Genomic DNA, 21,007 nt, shown 5'->3' on the forward strand with positions numbered 1-21,007 from the left:
TCATCCCAGATTCTCACCGTAGAACTTGACTGTTGAACACAAGGCAGTAGGACAGTCTCCTACAAATTATGCCCAAATTACAGACCTAAAGGAGGCCCTGGAGAGAGAACACTCTTTATGTGTGCTTCATGAAGGTAGACTACACTGTTGGGCAAAGCACACAGTTATTTATGCAAGTAAATTAAAACATTTGTGAAAGTATTTTGTTCATTATAGACAACTTGAAAAATATGTAACAAACCACCGCAACTAAAAAGTTGCTGATCCATCCATTAACCACCTCTAAGAGACACCAAAAATGTTATTTAATTGTGTTCCTAAGCTTGTTTTCCCAACAGCCTCCCTATTGTTGAACATTAGACTGCTGATGCTTCTTTTTCATTAGCAGTTAATGATATAATATTGCTTTGGAATGTCAAGAGGTAATGATATTACCAAAAGAGCTAATGGTTCCCCAGTGCTCTGTGGCAGACGCTTTGCTACGCTCTCATGCATATACTAGGGAGGTCTAATCGCTTGTCCAGTATCACAGAGCCAGTGAGGGTGAAAGCTGTCATTTCAGCCCAAAAAGTCTGACTCCAGAATCTGCGTGGCTCATCCACTGTGTTATTTGTGTTTTTCTGCGTGGCTCATCCACTGTGTTATTTGTGTTTTAAGTCAAGTTTATTAGCCTTGTGTAGCCTCAAAGGTTTTGACTGGTTATGTACACAGTGAGGAAGGCACATAAATCTGAATGCATGTGTAATTTAAAATAAGCTCCAGAATGTATGTTTGACATCAGCTTATGTTGTCAAAGTCACCTTCAAATGGTCCCAAGTGTGTCTGCGTATGTAAATGCTGGGAAGCTTCTGATTTACCATGAATGAAAATGTTTTACATGTTTATTTACGGTTATGAATCATTTTCACATGTATCCTATAAACCTCCTGGAAATCTTGAGAGATAGGCAGCCTAAGTATTATCTTCCCCATTTTGCAGATGAGAACACTGAGGAATAGTGTGTGTTAAGCTCACTAGACAATGCGGAAATCCAGCCTCCTGTTTGCTTACCCAGTCTGTGTTCCAGTAATTCATTCTACCTGTCCTCTTTGGATGCATTGGCAGTCTTTAGTAAGAGAGTGATAGCAGTACTCTTAAATGTTTGGTAAATTAAATGAAAGAGTTTTTGAAGTCAGAGCATGTGTAAAGTCAAAGCCATGATTAGGACTATGAAGTTTTGGAATCTGCTCTATGTCTGCCCCAATCTCTCATTTTTGGACTTCTGATTTTCTTTCAGAGAATGAGATTGTTTTAAGGTTCTCCCGAACTAGAAGGAAGAAACAGAAAACCAAATATATCAAGTTGTATACATTAAATATCTATCACCTTTTTAAAAAAATTAACCAGATGGAAGGAATTCTTTGACAATGTACATGTGTATCAAATCATCACAATGTGCATTTTAAATATCTTAGTTTTATTTGTCAACTATACCTCAGTAAAGCTGAAAAATTAATATCTATAGATTTTTGTATGTCAATCATATGTAAATAAAGCTTTTTTTTTTTTTAAAGAAGACACTGAAAACATATAAAATAAAAAATATTTGGGTAATTTAAGATAAGGTCTAGTTGCTGGAGGGATTTCTTATTTCTCTAGTAAATTAAAATTACATATATATTTTTTCAGTGAGCTAATAGTCCCTTCATGTAGTCGAGGTTTTGGAGTACTGGCAGGACTTTTTCCTCCCCTCTTCTTCCCCTCCCCTTTCCATGAATTGTGTACATTCAGTATTTTAAACCAAGTCGTTTCTCTTTTCATATGTAGTGGCCCACCTATGGCCACCACCCTTTTCCTGTTACATCCAGTTTCTATTAAAATAGGTTAATTAAAATGTTTCAGTAAAATTACTGAATGTCTACTATTGTCCCAGCATTTCTCTGACTCTGAAATATCATATTAATAGATGATCGCTGACCTTGGCCCTTGGTATTTCCAGTAGCAGATCCCAGTCCTGAGCTCTGTTGAGCACTCGCTGAGCTCCAGGCACTTTTGCAGGCGTTTTGCGTGTATTGAATCGTTCCATTTTTGTGGTGTGTGTGTTATGCCCATTTTACAGATGAGGAAACAAATCCTCAGAAAGGTAAAGTCTCTTCTAAAGTCACACAGCTAGAAGTAGGCACACTATGATTTGTTCTGTGGTTTGATGTCAAATCCATCCTTTTTCTGCCTATTTGTAACGAATTGGCAGCCTGAGGGCCAGCTCTGCCCTGCAAACAAAAATTAATAATAACAACTTTAATGAAGAAGATAATGTTTACTGTACTGAGTGCTTTACATAAACTAATCCTCCCCACAACCTTATGAGGTAAGTACTGTTATTATCCCCACTTTACAGATAAGGAAACTAAGGCACATAGAGGTTGAGTGTGTTTCCCAAGTTAGTCAAGAGTAAAGCCAGGATTCAAATTCAAGCAGTCTGGCTTCAGAGTCAGTGCTTATAATCACTATCTTTCATTTTCTTGCTTGTGCTACACCGCTTTATTTTTCAAAGGAATTAGGATTGGAAAATTAGAAGTTTTTGCATAAAAATATAGATTTCCACCTTCTCTTGAAAAAATCAGAAATCCGGAAACGCTGAGTCCACTTTTCCCCAGGATGCTAATTGCCTGGCACTGAGTTCTCTGCTCCCTTCAGAAAGGATACACCGTCTCCAGTGTTCTAGACATACATCATTTGTGTCTCCGACCTGGCGTCAGTGGTCACAGGAATCTGTACCCTGAGGCTGCACCGTACCCTGGCTCATTGCCAGCTGGGCAAAACCCCTCCTAGAAGCGAAAGGTTCTAGTGATTTTTTGTTGTTGAGCACTTTTTCTATCTCTGTCTTCAAAGTGTAATGCTTGTACTTGAATCTCCATCACCTGGGTGCTCTCAAAATATACGTTTTTGAACCAAATTCCAAATCTTTGTCTGAAGTAGGGAGCCATGTCTGCATTTTAGCAATCTCTCCAGGGACTTCACTGGTAGCACAGTGGCTAAGACTCCACACTCCCAATGCAGGGGGCCTGGGTTCGTCCCTGGTCAGGGAATTAGATCCCACATGCATGCTGCAACTAGGAGTTCACATGCCACAGCTAAGGAGCCCACGTGCTGCAACTAAGGAGCTGGCGAGCCGCAACTAAGGAGCTCACATGCCACATCTAAGACCTGGTGCAACCAAATAAATAAATAAATATAAAACAAAACAAACAAACAAACAGATCTCTCCAGGTGATTCTTACATACGTTTAAGCTTAAGAAGGGTACCTTCCAATGATGTACCAGAAATGAATACATTTTGGCTCCTAGAGAATGAAGGGTGAATCTCTTAATTCTTGCCATGTTTTGAATTTTTGCTATTGATTAGTAATTTCAAATTTTTTCTTCCATAGTGGCCTAATTTCCTCTTTTTCCTTCAAACTCATAGTTGTTTTATTAACCTGCGATCATGGGTGCAAATTGTAAAATCAACTCAAATCGGTTTCAGCAGGAAAGGGAATTTAGGAGAGCAAGCAATTGAAGAGGCCAGGAGTACATGAAATCAGAGAGGCTTCATCAGGGGTATTAGGTGACTTTCTCTGTATTTCATCTTCTTTCCTCTACATGAGTTTAATTTTCAGACAAGTCTTGCCAAGCTTTACAACATGAGACTCTATCAGCTTAATAACTTCAGCATCAAGAGGCTACCTCTTGCTTGATAGTTCCAGCAAGCACTTCCATGCCTACATTAATTTGCCTTGGATCATGTGCTTGATCCAGTCATAAAGGCAAGAGTGATATGGGTGTGACTTGGGCCCACTGCATGAACTTGGAGTGGGTATAAGTCAGTCCCCACCTGGACCACATGGACCTTGAATGGAGGAGATGATTTCCAAATGGAGATCTGAGCGGTGGTACCAGAAGACGAGGGGATAGATGCAAGGCAGGGAAAGACCAGTCAGCCTCTTCAACGGCGGTGGATTTTTGGTGGAGGTGGTTGTTTAATAGGCTTGACATGTCCTCCATGCAACTTTTGGATTACCTTTATTCTCATGTGTGTTGTTGGGAGCTATTCATTGGAGGAAGATTTGGAAACGGCCTTTTATTATTCCTCAGTCTGCTTTGAGTAAATCAGAAATGTCTGCAGAAGAATTACTGTGGGAGATAGAAAATGACTACACCCCCAGATTAATATGCTTTAAAGCCCCATGGAGATTGAGAATGTCAACAATGCCGTCTGTGGAGACTTCGATGACATCACCTCATAATGTTTCTAGTTAATAAGAAGGCAAGGAGACTCAGGTACTTAGAGCCTTCAGGACTCAAGTCAAAGCAGTCCACCAGCAATACTGTTCTGGGGGTGACTGTCCTGGTTTTCACAGTAACATTCGCCTCACTTTTCCCAAGGAGGCTAGAGTCTGACTCAGTGGTAGAGCTGTCTCTATATTCTAAACGTTTTGGATTTGATTTTTTTCTCGCCTCCAAAAGTCCTCTTCAGTCATGAAACCAGATGATACCTACGGGATGAGAGTGCCGCTCAGTCTGTGATCTGACAGCCTTCTTAGTTTAAGGGACTTGAGGGTTTGAGTCATGAATATGTTTCTTCTTTGACATTTCCAGGATTGTGAGCAATGCATTATTTGAGCACGCTTTTCCCTTCTTTCTTTTTCAGTAAAATAAAGTTGATTCATCATTTTGATGTTTTCTATTAAAAGAACTTTCATCTAAATAAAACAGAGTATAGTCGATGTCCAGCATTTAGGAAAGGATGAAGGCTTTTAAGATTATAGTTGCCCACGGTAGTGAACACCTCAGTCTGGGGTATGATTGACGACGCTTTTTTTCTCTCCCTGTGATTAAACAGCCGATTCTGGTGACCAAGAAGAGCACAGTCTTCAAGAAGCAACGCTCCCGCCTGCGAATAGTAGCATCATCGCCGCTCCCATCACGGACCCTTCTCAGAAGTTCCCTCAATACCTACCTCTTTCTGCAGAGGATAATTTAGGTCCTCTACCTGAAAACTGGGAGATGGCCTATACCGAAAACGGAGAAGTCTATTTTATAGAGTAAAGTACCATTATTTCTACCTGAATCTCTCCCTTGTTTTCCATTTCCCTTCTTTCTCTTTCTCGAGCAGCTCTGATGTAAATTTATTGTAAAAGGACTGATCGTGTGCTGATGGTCTTCTCTCCTACAATTTAACAAGCCTTGTACAAAAAAGCAGTTAGCATAACATGCTAATCACTGAATCTGAAGAGCTGGAGGAAGCATAAGATTAATAATTTCCCTAAAGAGTTAGACAACTAAACTACGGTGTATATATAAATTATGGTATTATATATGAAGACTATATCTAGCTGCTTAGAATATATAAATCCTTTGCTTATTTTTTCTTAATTGGGTTGTAGTTTCCTTTTTTTTTTTTTTTTTTTTGAGTTTTAAGGGTTCTTCATATATTCTGGATACAATTCCTTTATTATATTTGTGATTTGCAAACATTTTGTCCAAGTCTGGCTTTTCTTTTCATTGTCTTAACTGTGTCTTTTGAAGAGCCAGAAGTTCTTAATTTTTATGAAGTCTAATTTATCACTTTGTTTTCCTTTGTGGATTGTGTTTTTAGTGTAGAAGCTAAGAAATCTTTGCCTAACTCAAAGTCAAAATGCAGTCTTTTTCTGCTATATTTCTTTTAGAAGTTGTATAGTTTACATTTTACATTTATGTCTATGATCCATTTTAAGTTAATTTTTTTACATGGTGCAAGGTATAAGGATTGACGTTTGAGAATATAGAGGTTGAAAAGTCTTTCAGAATTAAAAACTTAGTATTATATAGTTAAACATTTAGCAAATAACCTGTACTGGAAAGGAAAAAATTACATAAACCTGAAACCATTCTAGAAAATCTAAGATAATGTAATTTCTTAACCAGTAGTCAATTTTTTAAATGTACTTTGGCTCTATTGTTGAGATTCCCTATTAAGATTCACCATAGTTTTATGTACCACTAAAAAAGAAAAACAAAATGATCAATTAAACTATAAAATAATTAAAAACATAGGTAAGTCTGTTCTTCTTAAATACTGAGTGTTGACCAAAAAGTTCATTTGGGTTTTTCCATAAGATGTTACAGAAAAACTCGAACGAACTTTTTGGCCAACCCAATAGATTAACGTTGAAGATCTGCTGTTCAGGGAACAATAACAAAGGACATTTTTGAACAACATATGAAGTATCGCACCTTTGTAAAATATATGGGTATATACACATATCTGCTGTGTTATTATATGTGTATATTTGTTTTCCATGAATATGTAGATATAGTTCTATGTGTAGAAAAATTCTGGAAGTATCTATTAACACTTGAGTTTGAGTTAAGTAAGGAATTTAAAGAATTTATTTTCTTAACTACATTATACATGTCTGTGGGGTTTGAATATATATTTCCACTCAAATAGATATTCTAGCATATATTTTATAATTAGAAAAATCAGCAAGGGTAAGAAAGTATAATTTTCCTAAGGACATGGGAATGAGGGAAAAGGCTTGGGTCTCGGAACACCCTCTTTCAGAACTAACCTAGGAAATCGGAGGTGAGTGAACTATACCTCCTGCGTTATTTTCCAACCAGAAGGAGGGGACAGTCCACATTTCTGTCTTCATGTTCATGACAAATGCTTATTGCAGACAGGGGTGGATGATGAAGTCTTTTCCTGGGAGTTAGGGAAATATAGTGGTTAAGAGCTCCCCTAAAAACTCATGTTGTTTCTACCCCTTACTATTTGTATGATCTTGGGAACTGGAGTTTGCCTCTCTGCATCTCAGTTTTCCCTGTGTGTAGAAGGACGTGAATGTCGTGGATCATGCCTACCCTGTCAGATTTTCGTGAGAGTTAGATGAGATAATGGATGTAAAGCATGGGCTAGTATTAATTACTGAGCATTATTGTTACTGTTACCATTGTTATCATCATTTGGTTACCACAGAGGAGTTTAAATGTTATGAAAATGGATGTCAACTATAAGCTTAGAATTTTGTACTTAGCTTTTGCAATAAATTGCCTTTAAAGTTATGTCCATTAGTAAGGAAAAATTATGTTGAGCAAAGGAAAATATAACAGAGGAATTCCTAATAGAGAGTAATATGTGAAACTCAAATTTTTGGAAAAGAATGTATCGATAGGGGCTTCCCTGGTGCCGCAGTGGTTAAGAATCTGCCTGCCAATGTAGGGGACACGGGTTCGGGCCCTGGTCCGGGAAGATCCCACATGCCACGGAGCAACTAAGCCCGTGTGCCACGACTACTGAGCCTGCGCTCTAGAGCCTATGAGCCACAACTACCGAGCCCTCGTGCCACAATTACTGAAGCCAGCACACCGCAGCTACTGAAGCCTGTGCACCTAGAGCCCATGCTCTGCAACAGAAGCCACTGCAGTGAGAAGCCCGTGCACTGCACACTGCAACGAAGGGTAGCGCCCGCTCACCGCAACTAGAGAAAGCCTGCGTGCAGCAATGAAGACCCAACGCAGCCAAAAATTAAAAATAAATAAAATAAATTTATAAAAAAAAAAAAGAATGTTTCGATAGTTTTGCTCAAGAGTGACTTGATGAATTTGAAAAAAGAAAGTTGGTTATTTTGATGGTTAGTGAGGACTGTGCTTAGTAAAAATGGTTAGTAAAGACCCAAGACTGTGGCTGATTTATAAGAGAGTACAGTGATTTGCTTACTTTTCATAACCTAATTTAGCTTTTAACCAATGCTAGGGCAATCTTCATTGGCCTAATGTTTAATAGAAAATTTATGCAAAAGTATGGCTTATTATGACAACTCTGTGATTTGGTCTGCAGCTATCAAATTCTGTAGATATTAAATTATTAGATACACCCCATTTTTATTTTAGCCTAAATTATATATCCTGGTTAATGAGTTTTCGGGTGTCCTTCATTCTGAAGAACTTCATCTTAGAGTATCTTACATTGAATAGCAAGTTAAATTTCTATAGAATCAGATCTACCTTGTTTTACATATATGTGTCTATGTTAGCTTTACAGTTTATGGGAAATCTAAGAAATACCAGAATTTAAGAACATTAAAAAAGTAAGCATGGACTTACAAACTCTGGATATTATAAAGAAAGCGGACATAAGAAGACTTCGAAAGGAGATAAAAATAAGGCAGACTGGCTGGGGAACTTGGGATCACAGAAATGACAGGTGGTGAGTTCCCAGAGTTTTCTTTTTACTTCATATAACCCAGACTTGGGGCTGAAGAAGCCAGTAACTCAAAAACACCAACAAGTGGAGACCAAAAAACAAAACCCTCATAAAAGCCTACTCTCTCTAGCCAGAGGACCAGGAAGGGATATCCTGCAAGGCAGGAAGCTTTTATTCAATAACTTCTGGGCTTCAGCCAACAAGACACAAAAGCCTGTGCTCCCACCTCTGCCAGCAAAGATCAGGTGGGAAGCCTAGTCCTCTACCCTTCGCAGGATGTAACTAGGATCTCAAACCTCCCTGCAAGTGTGGTGTCCAGAAAGGCTTAGAAGATAACTGGGACTTTGTAGCCAGGCAGTAATGGGCACTCCCCCTTTCTTCATCTAAGTTCAATGGAGACCATGTTGAGGGGAGCCTGGATGCCCATCCTGACGTGGCAGTAACAAGGCAGCCTCTCTCCCCGCCGGGGTAGTGGCAGAGGAGGTTTGGTGAAGAGTCAGCATTTTTACCACCAGTGGTAAAGTGGCCCCCAGCCTCCTCAGGGAGTTAGTGGAAGCCAAGTTGGGAACAGTAACAAGGCACTCCTACCCCTCCCAGCCAAGCTGGTGTCAGAAGAGGCCTAGTGTGGAACTGGAACTCCCATCCCTACCCAGCAGTAACAAGGAACTCCTCACCCTCTTGGGTGGGATACAGCCAAAGCAGTGATGAGAGGTAAATTTATAGCACTACACATATATATTAGAAAAGAGGAAAAGTCTCTAATCAGCAATCTGAGCCCCCAATTTAAGAGCTTAGAAAAGAAAAGCAAATTAAATGTGAAATAAGTGAAAGGAAATAATAAAGGGCAGAAATTAATGAAATCAAAAGCAAACACAGCAGAGATAATCAATGAAACAACCAGCAGATTCTTCAAAAAGATTAATAAAATTGAAGAACCTCTAGCAAGATTGACAAAGAAAAAATCAGAGAAGATGTGAATTACCAATATTAAAATTTAAACAAAGAATCACCGCAGACCCTGAAGACATCAGAAAGATACGAAAATGCTGTCAGAAAGTGTGGACATATAAATTTGACAACTTAGATGAAATGGACCAAATTCTTTGAGAAGCACGAACTACCACAACTCATCCAATATGGAATAGGTAATTTAAATAGCCCTAATGAATTTATAATTTAAAAACTCTTGAAAAAGAAAATTCTAGAAACCAGATGGTTTCACTGGAGAACCGTTCAAAGAAGAATTAGATTTCTACACAATTTCTTCATGAAAATAGAAGAGGAGGAACACTTCCCAATTATGTTTAAGAAGCTAGTATTAGGTTGTTACCAAAATCAAACAAGGATAGTCCACAAAAAAAAGAAAAAGACAACTGCAGAGCAATATCCTCTTGAATATAGATGCAAAAACCTATAACAAAATATTAGCAAATAGTAATCAATAATACAGAAAAAGAATTACACACCATGCCCAAGTGGGAGTTATTCCAGGGATATAAGACTGGTTCAGTATTTGAAAAATTAATCAATGTAATCCACCATATTAAGACCCCAGTAAAGAAAAAAAAAAAATCACATGATCTTTTTCATTGACGCAAAGTATTTGACAGAATTCATTCATTCATGATAAAAAAATTTCAGGAAAATAAGAACATAGGGGAATTTCTTGACTTCATAAATAACATCTATAAAAAACCTACAGCTAACATTATACTTAATGGTGAAAGACAAAAAACTTTCCCTGCAAGATGGGGAATAAGCCAAGGATATTATCTCTTACCACTCTTGTTCAACATTTTACTGTAATTCTAACCTTAAATAAAAGGAAAGAAAAGACACAGATTGATTATCTATCTAGAAAATCACCAGAAATGTACAAGACAGTTCTAGAATAAATGAGTTCAGCAAGATAAAAGATAAGCATACAAACATCAGTTGTATATCTATATACTAACAATGAACAAGCAGACAACAAAATTCAAAAGAAAATATAATTCACATTTACTTTAAAAAAAAACGCCACTTAGGTATAAATCTAATGAAACATGTATAGGATTTTGTATGCTGTAAACTACAAAATGCTGATGAAAGAAATCAAAGAAAGTCTAAATAAATGGAGAGACCTAGTCTATTCATGGATTGAAAGACTCAGAATTGGTAAAGATGTCAGTTCTCCCCAAATGTGTATACAGGTTTAATATAAATCCTGTGGAAATCTCAGTGACGCTTTTTGTTAGTATAGACAAGTTTATTGTAAAATTTATATAGAAAGGCAAAGGAACTAGAATACCTAAAACAGTTTTGGAAAAGAAGAATGAAGTCACAGTAATCAGTCTGCCCTATATCGAGGCTTATTATATAGCCACAGTAATAAAGGCTGTGTGGTATTGATGAAGAAATAGGCACATAGATCAATGGAACCCAGAAACAGACCCACAAATGTGTCCAACCGATTTTCAACAAAGAATGCAAAAGCAATTCAATGTAAGGAAGATAGCCTTTTCAATAAAATGGTGCTGGAGCAAGTGTATAGCCAGAAGCAAATAAATTAACCTCAACCTAAACCTCATGCCTTAGAAACAAAAAAAAAAAATTAACTCAAAATAGATCATCATAAAGTACAAAATGTAAAGTAGTAGAACTTTTAGGGGGAAAAAAAACATAGAAAATCTTTGAGACCTAGTAATAGGCAAGGGGTTCTTTGACTTGACATCAAAAACATCCTAAAAGGAATAATTGATCAATTCAGCTTCATCAAAATGAAAACTTTTGCTTTGCAGGACACTGTTAAGAAAACGAAAGGACAAACTACAGACAGGGAGAAAATATTTATAAACCCCACATCTCAAAATGAACTGGTATCTAGAATATATAAAGAACTCTCAAAACTCAACAGTTAAAAAAAAAAAATCCAGTTAGAAAATGAACTAAAGACATGAACAGACATTTTACTGAAGACGATATATGGGTGGCAAATAAGTACATGAAAAGATGTTCAACATCATTAACCATTAGGGAAATGCAAATTAAAACCACAAAGATATCATAGGTGTATATATAGCTATTAGGATGGCTAAAATAAAAAATAATAACAACACTAAATGATGGTGAAGATGCAGAGAAACTATATCACTCACACATTGCTTGTGGGTATGTAAAATTGTGTGGTATTCCAGAAAACAGTTTGGCAGTTTGGCAGTTTCTTAAACATTGTAATTACCATACAGCCCAGCCATTGCACATTTGTCCAGAAAGGTGAATACTTATATTCACACAAAAGCTTGTGCATAAATGTTTATAGTAGATTTATTCCAAATAGCCAAAAACTGGAAACCACCCAGATGTCCTTCAGTGGTTAAAGTGTAGTACATTCATGCCATGGAATGCTACTCAGCAATAAAAAGAATTAATTATTGATGTATGCAACAATCTCGAGAATTATGCTGAATGAAAAATGCAAATCCCGAAAGATTACATACTGTATGATTTCATTTATGTAACATTTTTGATATGACAGTAGTATGGACACGGAGAACAGATTAGTGGTTGCCAGGGATTAAAAATGTGTTTCGAAGGGAGGGATTGTAAGGCAACCGGGTGTGGCTATCAGAGGGCAACGTGAGAGATCCTGTGATGATGGAAATGTTCCATATATTGACTGGCTGTCAGTATCCTGGTTGTGACTTTATACTATAGTTTTGCAAGATGTTACCCTTGGTGGCATCTGGGTAAGGGGGGATGTGGAATCTCTTTGTTCGTTCTTATAACTGCATGTGAATCTACAATTATCTTGATATTAAAAAGTGTTTTTTAAAATATCACACATAATCTTCCCTCCCATCAGTGACCATTTTTGCACTCTTACTATGTAGGAATAGCGCAGACCATGGGTTCCAGTGAGGGACTCCCTGGGTTTGATTCCGTGTTATCAACAGGGTGTCCTTGGACAGGTTTCTTCACATCTTTGTCCTCAGTTTTCCCATGTGGAGAATGGGGAGTAATCATTTTAATACTAACAATGCTCCTCTCATAGAGTTCTTGTAAGGATTAAGTAAATTGTAGTTTATATGTAAATGACATAACAGATTATGATAGTTCTAAGTGGACAAATAAGTACTTAAAGTATAAGTTGGTGATCCTACTTGTAACTGTATTACCTTTCATTTGTTTTTTTCTTCTAACACAGTTGAGATAATGTCTGTAGACGTTTGCACATTCTGTTTTTCACTTAAGCCTCAATTTTTTCCCATCAATTAATAAGATTTGAATCTAAAATTTAAAAGTGTGACAATTTTTTCAATGTATTTACAACCAAAACTTCAGACTTTAGATTACTACCTAAACTTCGGGAAAAAAAAATTTTTTTTTTTTTTTTAATTTTCTATGTTTCGTTTCTGGTTTGCAGCTTGAACTGCTGGACTTGTAGTTCTTTGCTCCTCTTATTTAGTTTGCATAGAATGGACTGGTTGCTCAACCAGAATTTTGTCCCAGATGTGCTTCTGGTCAATTCTCCCAGTCATTCTCCCGGCATTTCTAACGTGACTGAAGGGCAGCAGTGTCTATTGAAACACTTCCTCTTTGGTTGGGCTAGACCCTCCAGAAGGAAGTGGGGTGACATGTTCAGCTTTTCCAAGCTTTTCCTTGGTCTCGGTTCGATTTGTGATAGGTAATTTGAGGTTGCCTTCACTATGTCTGAAGCATAATTTAAGATACTGCGATGAATGATATGTCTTAGCAGCTTCGAGCCACTTGCATGCATTGAGGTAGTTTCACACAGTCATGGGAATTCTTATGTAATATAACGAGTGAAATAGCAGCCTTCTTTGTGAATTCCAGCATCCAACGTTTAAGTCATAGACAAATTGAAAATAAACTGGAATGCGCTCTTTGACAAATGTGAAGACTAAAATAAGCCTAGACAAGAGGAGGCCGTATAGACAAGGGGTATGATTTGGAGCTCAGTTTTCAAAAATAAAGCTGGTATTACCTTTTAAGCTTTCCATGATGGAATGCTGATGTCTTAGGGTAAGGAAGCAGCCTCCCTAAGACCCTCTTCAAGCCATTTCATAATTCCAAACCGGGGCTCTCTTCTGGCCTCAGTTTGCTGTTAGACAGTATCTTTGCTTTGGTAGAAGAGAGTAAATGTTCAAGACTGTTTAAATCTTCTGTCATTGAGCTTTTTACTTTTTTTTTTTTCTTTTCAAACATATTTCTTGTTTTTGTTTCTGGATTTCAGCCATAACACAAAAACAACATCTTGGTTAGACCCTCGGTGCCTGAACAAGCAGCAGAAGCCTCTGGAAGAGTGTGAAGATGATGGTAAGGAGCTAGGAAGGTCTGGGTTTAAGGGGGCTTGTTCACACATGCAAATATTAAAGCGTTGTAGCAAGGTCAACCGGGTTTCTAACAATGGGTTTTTGAAAGGTAATCCAGTTTCTAGTAAGTGCACTATGGTTTCCAAAAGCAGGAGAGAAATCAGCAAAATTGTTTTCAAAGAACGATTTGTTTAAACATAAAGGCATCCTCAGTTCTCTGTTAGAAACAGAACTTCATTGCAGTCAGAAACTATTCAAATGTAGAGCAACCTGTGGCCTTCAGGAACTTGGAGAAAATTCTAGAAAGTCTCTAGGAATTTAGAAACCAAAGATGCTCTGATCACTTACTTATTGGACGCTAATCATATATTGTGACAGTCTTAGAGGAAAAAAAAAAGCAGGAACTTTTCTTGAACTCTTCATGCTTCATAATTTGATTATTTCTCCAGGTTTAGCATAAAGAAAGCAGATTTTGTTGTGATTGGGAATCTGTGTGTGACTTAGAGTATATCCTAAATATGAGAAAGTCTATTCTTCCACAAAAGAGACTGAGCCCCACTCTCCCTGTTAATTAAAAGAAAAAAGAATCAATTGTCTATAAGAGTTACTATCATCAAAAAGAAAACTTTATTTCAAGGCTTTGGAATTTCTAATTACTTTTTGCAAAAGGAAAAAGAATTAAGATGGAACAAATGTGTTCCCTTTCAGTCTATCCTAAGTTCTACCAAAATTGCTTTTTGACATGGACGAATTAAAAGGGAAATGGCTTGCTTTGCTACTCACTGATTTCTGGCATTTGAATTAGTAGTATAATTTTGAATACACATTTTACTGTAAGATAGTGAAACTTTATTAATTTATCCTATGGGGCAGAATTGTTGCCTGTATAAATTTGAGGTTTGTTTGAAAATGTAAGCCAGTAAAATATGATCCTGTCAAAACCTTACACTCCAGAATATATGTGGATTGCAGATTACATGAAATGAACATAGAATTGCGTGTTCATGTTTAGCTGGGTGACTTCAACTGGAAATACAAATCCTTCTGACTGAGGAGGCATAGCTGAGAGGCTCATTTTATTTTGGTTGCTGAGTCCTGAAGAAGAAACGGAACAGGCATGGGAGCTGCATTATTTTGCATGCTTAAGGATAGTGGACTGTCCTGATTATTCACATATTGTATTTAATATATAATACAGAGGTGACCAGTTTTCAAAGTTCAGAACATAAAATACATCCAACCATAAAACTTCTCAGAACAAAATTTAATCTTTATTTGATGCCTGATGATTTTGAAGCCATTTTAGGCCCTCTTATTACCATCAGATCTTCAATGTCAGTATCCATTATAATTATACTGGGAATGTATGAAAATGCCTGTTAATATAATTTTATAGATAATAGAAGGCTCCACTAGCTTTTACTGAGAAAAATGGAGTAAAAGTATTAAGTAGAATTACTGCATGTTTTTATTAACAATGCTGGTCATTTTTAGTTCTTAGAATTCATGTCATTGGTGTTAATGTTATTCCCTTTGGAACAAGTAGGTATTCATACCAAATGCTTAGTAATTATCCATTCACCATTAGAATTCATATATTCTTTTTCTGCTAGAAACTATATGTATGTCTGTGTGCCTTTATACACAAATGGTATAAGTATATAACCAGATTATACCACAATGGCAAGTATCAGTTCCCATATTTGCCTTTTCTCTTGCCAGTTACCACAAAGCTGCCTTGTATTGTTTTTTATATCATAACACAAAGAAGAATCATATTGTTGGTCACCATATTGTTCCTGTGTTTCTTTCTATTCTCTGTAGGTCACATGCATATCAAATGTAACAGTATGGCATCATACTTATTGTAAAAATGTTCTATTTTCTTTTTCCTATCTTGAGAAAGTCAGAAACTAGTTTGGATTTTGATCTTCAGTGTATAACTCCTGTTGTTATTTCTGTGTTTTAGCAGTTCACTTAGAGGCCTTCTACCTTGCCTTTGAGCTCCAGGCCAGTATTTTAATCTTTAATAACACTGTTTGTCTCAAAGAGACTTTAAACTCATTCTGATTAAAACCCAACTAATGATTCCACCTCCACCCCAAATCTGGTCTTCTGTAAGTATTCCCCATCTCAGTGGAGGGTAAATTCATACATACTTAAGAGTCCCTCGTGACGTTTTAGTTTTCTTAACACCCACTTCTAACCCATGTACTACCAGTTGAGTTCACCTTGCCTCCCAAATGTCTCTGGAATCCATTCTCCATTTTCTTCACTGTCTCTACCATGCTGGTCAAGGTCATGCTCATCTTCCACCCAGACTCTTGCCCACTCTCCTTCTTACACCGTACTCAGAGCAGTTTTTTAAAATGTCTTTGTGTAATCACCACCGCCTCAAGCCCTGTTTAATGGCTCTGGTCTGTTCAGTAAATGCCAAGTCCATAGCTTGTGTCTCCAAGCTCTCTGTGGTTCAGTCTCTAAGCTTGTCTGACTCTCGTTCCAACCCGTACTCTGTCCTTCATCCCCACGAGTCCTCATTGAGCTCCTGCTCCGTGATAGTTAGATGTGCAGTTCTCCCTTCTTAGAATACTCTTACATTCCACAAATAATTATTGAATGCCTTCTCTATGTCCAGTGCATTCTGGGAATTTCAGATGTATCATTGAACACAATAAACAAGAAGCCCTGCTCTTGCAGAGCTTAAATTCTAGTCATTTTTCACTCGAAGTCTTTTCATTAAATTTTGCAAAACCTTCAGATTACAGCTCAGGGACTCTTCCCCTGACTTTGCCCCCAGATATGATTAGGTCAGTCTATTATGTACCTTAACTTCAGAGAACTTATCGCAGTTTTAATTTAATTTTTATCTGTGTGAGCTTTGGCCATGTCTCCTTTCCCAGAAGGATAGCGATGTGCCTGATTGTACTCATTTCGATGTCCCTGTCACCTGGCATAGTGACTGGCACATAGTAGTTCTCATTAAAGAATTTTTGAGGAAATGAATGAGTGCCCCCCAAGATATTTTAAATAATATCCAAAAGGCCATTTTCATGAACGATTTTATGTAAATAAGATTCCCTTCTTAGGAAATAATACCAGTGTCAACCTTATTGTTGGCGGTTGGAGAGTTTTTAAATCAGGAGTTTGCAAGGTGTATAGGGCCGTGTTGGTGACTAAAGTCAATAATCGATTCATTTGTTCATACATTCATTCATCCATTTGAGAAATATTTGGTACCTATTATGTATCAAAAACTTCAGTGGGCACTGAACATATTGCAGTAGTGAAAACAGGCTTGATCCCTGTGTTTGTGGAGCTTAGAGTGGAGGGGATAGCCACCCGCTGCGTAGCTGGAGTGACTGTCTATGACATGATGTGTTGTGTACTGTCCTGTGTTCTCTTCGCAGTCAAAATAAAATGCTTTACTGACAGCCAGAGACAGTCAAGAATGGAAAGGATCTTGACTTGCTTTGCTCACTGAAATTACAGAGAACATTTTCATTCTATTATTTCTGAGCTGTTTGACTTAGAAATCTTATGCAAAGTAAACTCCGTCTCCCACTGCTCCTTTTGGGGCAGCCTTCAAGCCTCACTTCCCCCATGTATATCATCCTGACGTAGTTCAGTTTTCTAACTCCTTTTGAAAGACGAAGTGTAGCTCACCTTAGAACCTGTATTCTCAATTTGACCTCGCCTTCCGTTTTTCAGGTAGCGGTATTACTTATAAGTCAAGTAATTTTGCCTCACTGATTAGAAGATTATTGAAGGATTAAAAAGACTAATATTGAAAGGTCTAACAGCTTTGTTTGCTTGATTTAAGACCTGTAATAAGTGACTTTCCACGTAAGAACGTTGAAACCGCAAAGGTGTTTGTCATCTTTTACAACCAATCAAATCCTATTTTGCCATGCAAGGAAATGAACCATATAATTATGTTGCCAATATCAGCTCTTCCCATTTTGTGACTTACACTGAGGTCTCGAGTTGAGTAGTCAAGCCAATGAAATAAGCCACAATGCAGGTAAGGACAAAACAAAGTGATGTGTTTGCTGCTGTTTTTCTTGAGGGAAGTTTCTTTTCTTGGTGCTGGTATCTGAATTTTTCTTTCTCTCTTTTCTGTCTCATTCCTGCTATTCCTTTGGAGAAGAAGGGATCCATACGGAGGAGCTGGACAGTGAACTAGGTAAACCGTCCCAGCCTGCATGACTTGCCCTGGATGCTTTGGTCCCCAGTGACTTGCTTAATCCCTCTGTTTCTTTAGTGTGCACTTCTCCCATTATGATTTTCATTCCGGCTTAGCCACGAAAGGTCAGTCGTATACAACCCATGTGTCTGACTGCAGACATCACACAGAGTTGTAATAAATTGTGTCTACAAAGAAGAAGTCTGAGGGAATCGGGACTCGAATGAGAGTTAGCAGATCGGTGCCAGATACTCTCGTAAATTGAGGATTAAGAAAAAACAGGGATAGATGCTTGCCATGTCCCTTGAACTCTCCTATAATCTATCTCGGGCTCATTTCTTTATTTATTTGGTGTGGGTGGCTTTCTCCATGGGGAATACAGAAAAGCAAAACAAAAATCTTCCAGACTAGCTGAAAGATCTTAGTGGGAGTAACAGCAGTACAACAATTCCACTGATTAACTGAATGGTTACTAAGTCCTAGTATTATATTGTTACTCAGTCACAGGCTACATGTTGACTTTGTAACCATAGTGAATGGCTTGTAAACCAGATGCTGGGTTTATATGTGTCATTTTCCTCAGAGTGTGTATGTCAATGGAAATCAAGTCTTGATTAGTCCAAGCTCTTGCAGTTCAGAAATAATTTACATTAGCAGATAATGCCAAACTCTTTTATCTTTGCTCTTGGAATATATTGAATTATATTCCCTGCTAAGTTAAATGTTTTATGTTCAGCTTTTTTTTTTTTTAAATAGATTTAATTATTTATTTATTTATTTTTATTTTTGTCTGTGTTGGGTCTTTGTTGCTGTGCACGGGGTTTCTCTAGTTGCAGCAAGCGGGGGTTACTCTTTGTTGCAGTGCGTGGGCTTCTCATTGCAGTGGCTTCTCTTGTTGCGGAGCGCGGGCTCTAGGCAAGCGGGCTTCAGTAGTTGCGGCACGCGGGCTTCAGTAGTTGTGGCACGCAGGCTCTAGAGCGCAGGCTCAGTAGTTGTGGTGCATGGGCTTAGTTGCTCCACGGCATGTGGGATCTTCCCCGGCCAGGGCTCGAACCCGTGTCCCCTGCATTGGCAGGCGGATTCTTAGCCACTGCGCCACCAGGGAAGTCCCGAAAGATCTATTTTTAAAGACATATAATACATTGTCATTGTGGTCATTGTGGTAGGAATGACTTGAGATTCAACCTGTGTAATAGAACAATTTGAAACTCATTTTGTAAATTTTTTAAAAAAGTATCAATCCAGTGATATTAGATAAAATCATTGAAAAAGACAGAACTAGCTTTTCCAGATGAAAAACAAGTGCCTCGATCCTTTGTAGAACCAATTTAAACTACTCCGGCCGCCTGACTAATGTGTGTGAGTGCCCACCACTGTGTGTGGGCAGTTGGTGAGATAATTCCACGGTGCATAGGGGCACAGCCTTATTTGCTTCTGTAGAAGCTTGAATGTTGAAGTTTTCAGGAAAGAATCAACTGTCTTCTTTTCTCATGTATCTGTAACATTGTGGAAACTTTCCTGTGCTGTTAAAGACTCTACAAAGTAAGTTTTACTGGCTTACTTACCTTCTTACCTTCTCATGGTCAGAGCCACAGTTCTGGGAGGTGGTTTGGTGAAGTGGGAGCTGTCTCTGGGGTCAGGGCAGGTTGCCTAGACTCATATCTGGGTTCCCCCACTTATTGGCTCTGTGACCTTGGTCAAGTCATTCACCTTCCCTTAGCTTCCTGTTTCTTACCTGTAAAGAGGGGCTGAAAGAGGAGCTCTCATTGGGCTTAAGAGGAGACTTAATAATTGTCTTAATATTTGTCCCTGTGATCAGCACATGTTGTTTTTGCCAGTTTTCTGATTTAGTAACTAATTCTTTATTGTTGGACTTTTTCAGTGTTTCTTATGATACTTTTTGTGTTTAATATGGGGCAGGAGAGCAACATGTATACAATAGAAATGGCCCAAATGTGTCCTTGTTCACAGACACACACACACACACACACACACAGTTTTTCCTTGCATTCACTTCAGATTCCTTTGACAAGCTCACTGCCCATTTTCTTAATAAGAGGATCCTAATTGCATACAATAGCAACTGTCAGGTTTTCAATGAACAGTAAGTACGATTCCAGATGTGACAAGGAAACCCTCTCTATAATCTGCCTCTGAGAGGCAGGGGCGGTGGGCTTGGGTGTTGGACACAGATCATTTGATTGCAGAATTGTCATTTCTGAACTCTGTTGTCTGGGCTGGGTGACTAGCTCCATTATGCACTTTGGTTTTGCAGAATTTATCACATCTTCTGCAGTAATCTCCCCAGAATGAAAAAACACTTGAAGAACCTTCTTTTCGAATTACAGAGTATTCATGTGCTACAACCAACTAGGAGAGGCAGAGACAGGGAAATGAGGTCCCCTCCCAATCAACACTGAATTACAGTGTAGAACCATATCTCTGACTGTGAACATGACTTTCAGTCTGTGTGCTGACACAACTCTTGGAACATTTGTCTGCTCCATATTCACTTCCATGGCGACGATTAGTACAACATGAGATTTTTAGTGGTAGGAACAGCAAGCAAGCAGGCCACATAGATTTGTGCAGTTCCTTTTGGGCTTTCCTAGAACAGTTGCCATTAGCTGAGCTTAGGTGCCAGGTGCTGTGTAAAAGGTTTTACAAACATCCTTATTTAGTCTACAGTTGACCTTTGAGGTAAATCCAGGACAAAGATGTGGTTTCGAGATGTTAAGTAACTAGCCAAACACTAGACTGATAAAACATTAGGGCTAAGAGGGAAGACATATGGGGATATATGTATATGTATAGCTGATTCACTTTGTTATAAAGCAGAAACTAACACACCATTGTAAAGCAATTATACTCCAATAAAGATGTTAAAAAAACAAAAACAAAAACATTAGGGCTAAGGTTCAAACCAAGATCTGGACAATCCCAAAAGGGTCTGAGCCACCTGAAATCTCAGTGACATCTTTTACAGACTGTTCTGATGTCTGACAGTTGTTAGACATGGGGGTGTGGCTCTCTATGTATCTTTAGAGTACTTTAGAAAAAAAAAAAATTGTAATGCCATCATTTTCTGGGCTTCAGTATTTTCTGCCGTTTTCAACTTTTTAGAACCAAATGGCACATTGGAAGACAAACATCTTCTGTTTTTAAATCGATGACCCATTTCTATTTTAAGCTTTTCAGAGACTAATTCCTATTATTAAGTTAATCACCACATGGGAAGTGAGAAATCTATCTTTTCAATTTTAAATGAGTTTTAGCTTGAAAAACTGGAACATTTCTGGAATT

The 21,007-nt window shown here is 37.9% G+C and overlaps 1 protein-coding gene across 8 annotated transcripts in view; it reads left to right on the forward strand.

Annotated features, from left to right (window-relative positions):
* Positions 1-21,007, forward strand: part of MAGI1 (membrane associated guanylate kinase, WW and PDZ domain containing 1) — a 618,481-nt gene that overhangs the window by 499,817 nt on the left and 97,657 nt on the right. For 3 of the 8 annotated variants that reach the window (XM_068557284.1, XM_068557286.1, XM_068557287.1), the window contains exons 5-7: positions 4,862-5,063; positions 13,443-13,525; positions 17,666-17,704. In XM_068557284.1, coding sequence (XP_068413385.1) covers positions 4,862-5,063; positions 13,443-13,525; positions 17,666-17,704 — 324 coding nt within the window. The remainder of the gene's footprint in view (positions 1-4,861; positions 5,064-13,442; positions 13,526-17,665; positions 17,705-21,007) is intronic. The other 5 variants (XM_068557285.1, XM_068557289.1, XM_068557290.1 and 2 more) reach the window with 2 other exon arrangements.

The sequence above is a fragment of the Eschrichtius robustus genome, chromosome 12 (assembly GCF_028021215.1).
Source record: "Eschrichtius robustus isolate mEscRob2 chromosome 12, mEscRob2.pri, whole genome shotgun sequence".
NCBI lineage: Eukaryota > Metazoa > Chordata > Mammalia > Artiodactyla > Eschrichtiidae > Eschrichtius > Eschrichtius robustus.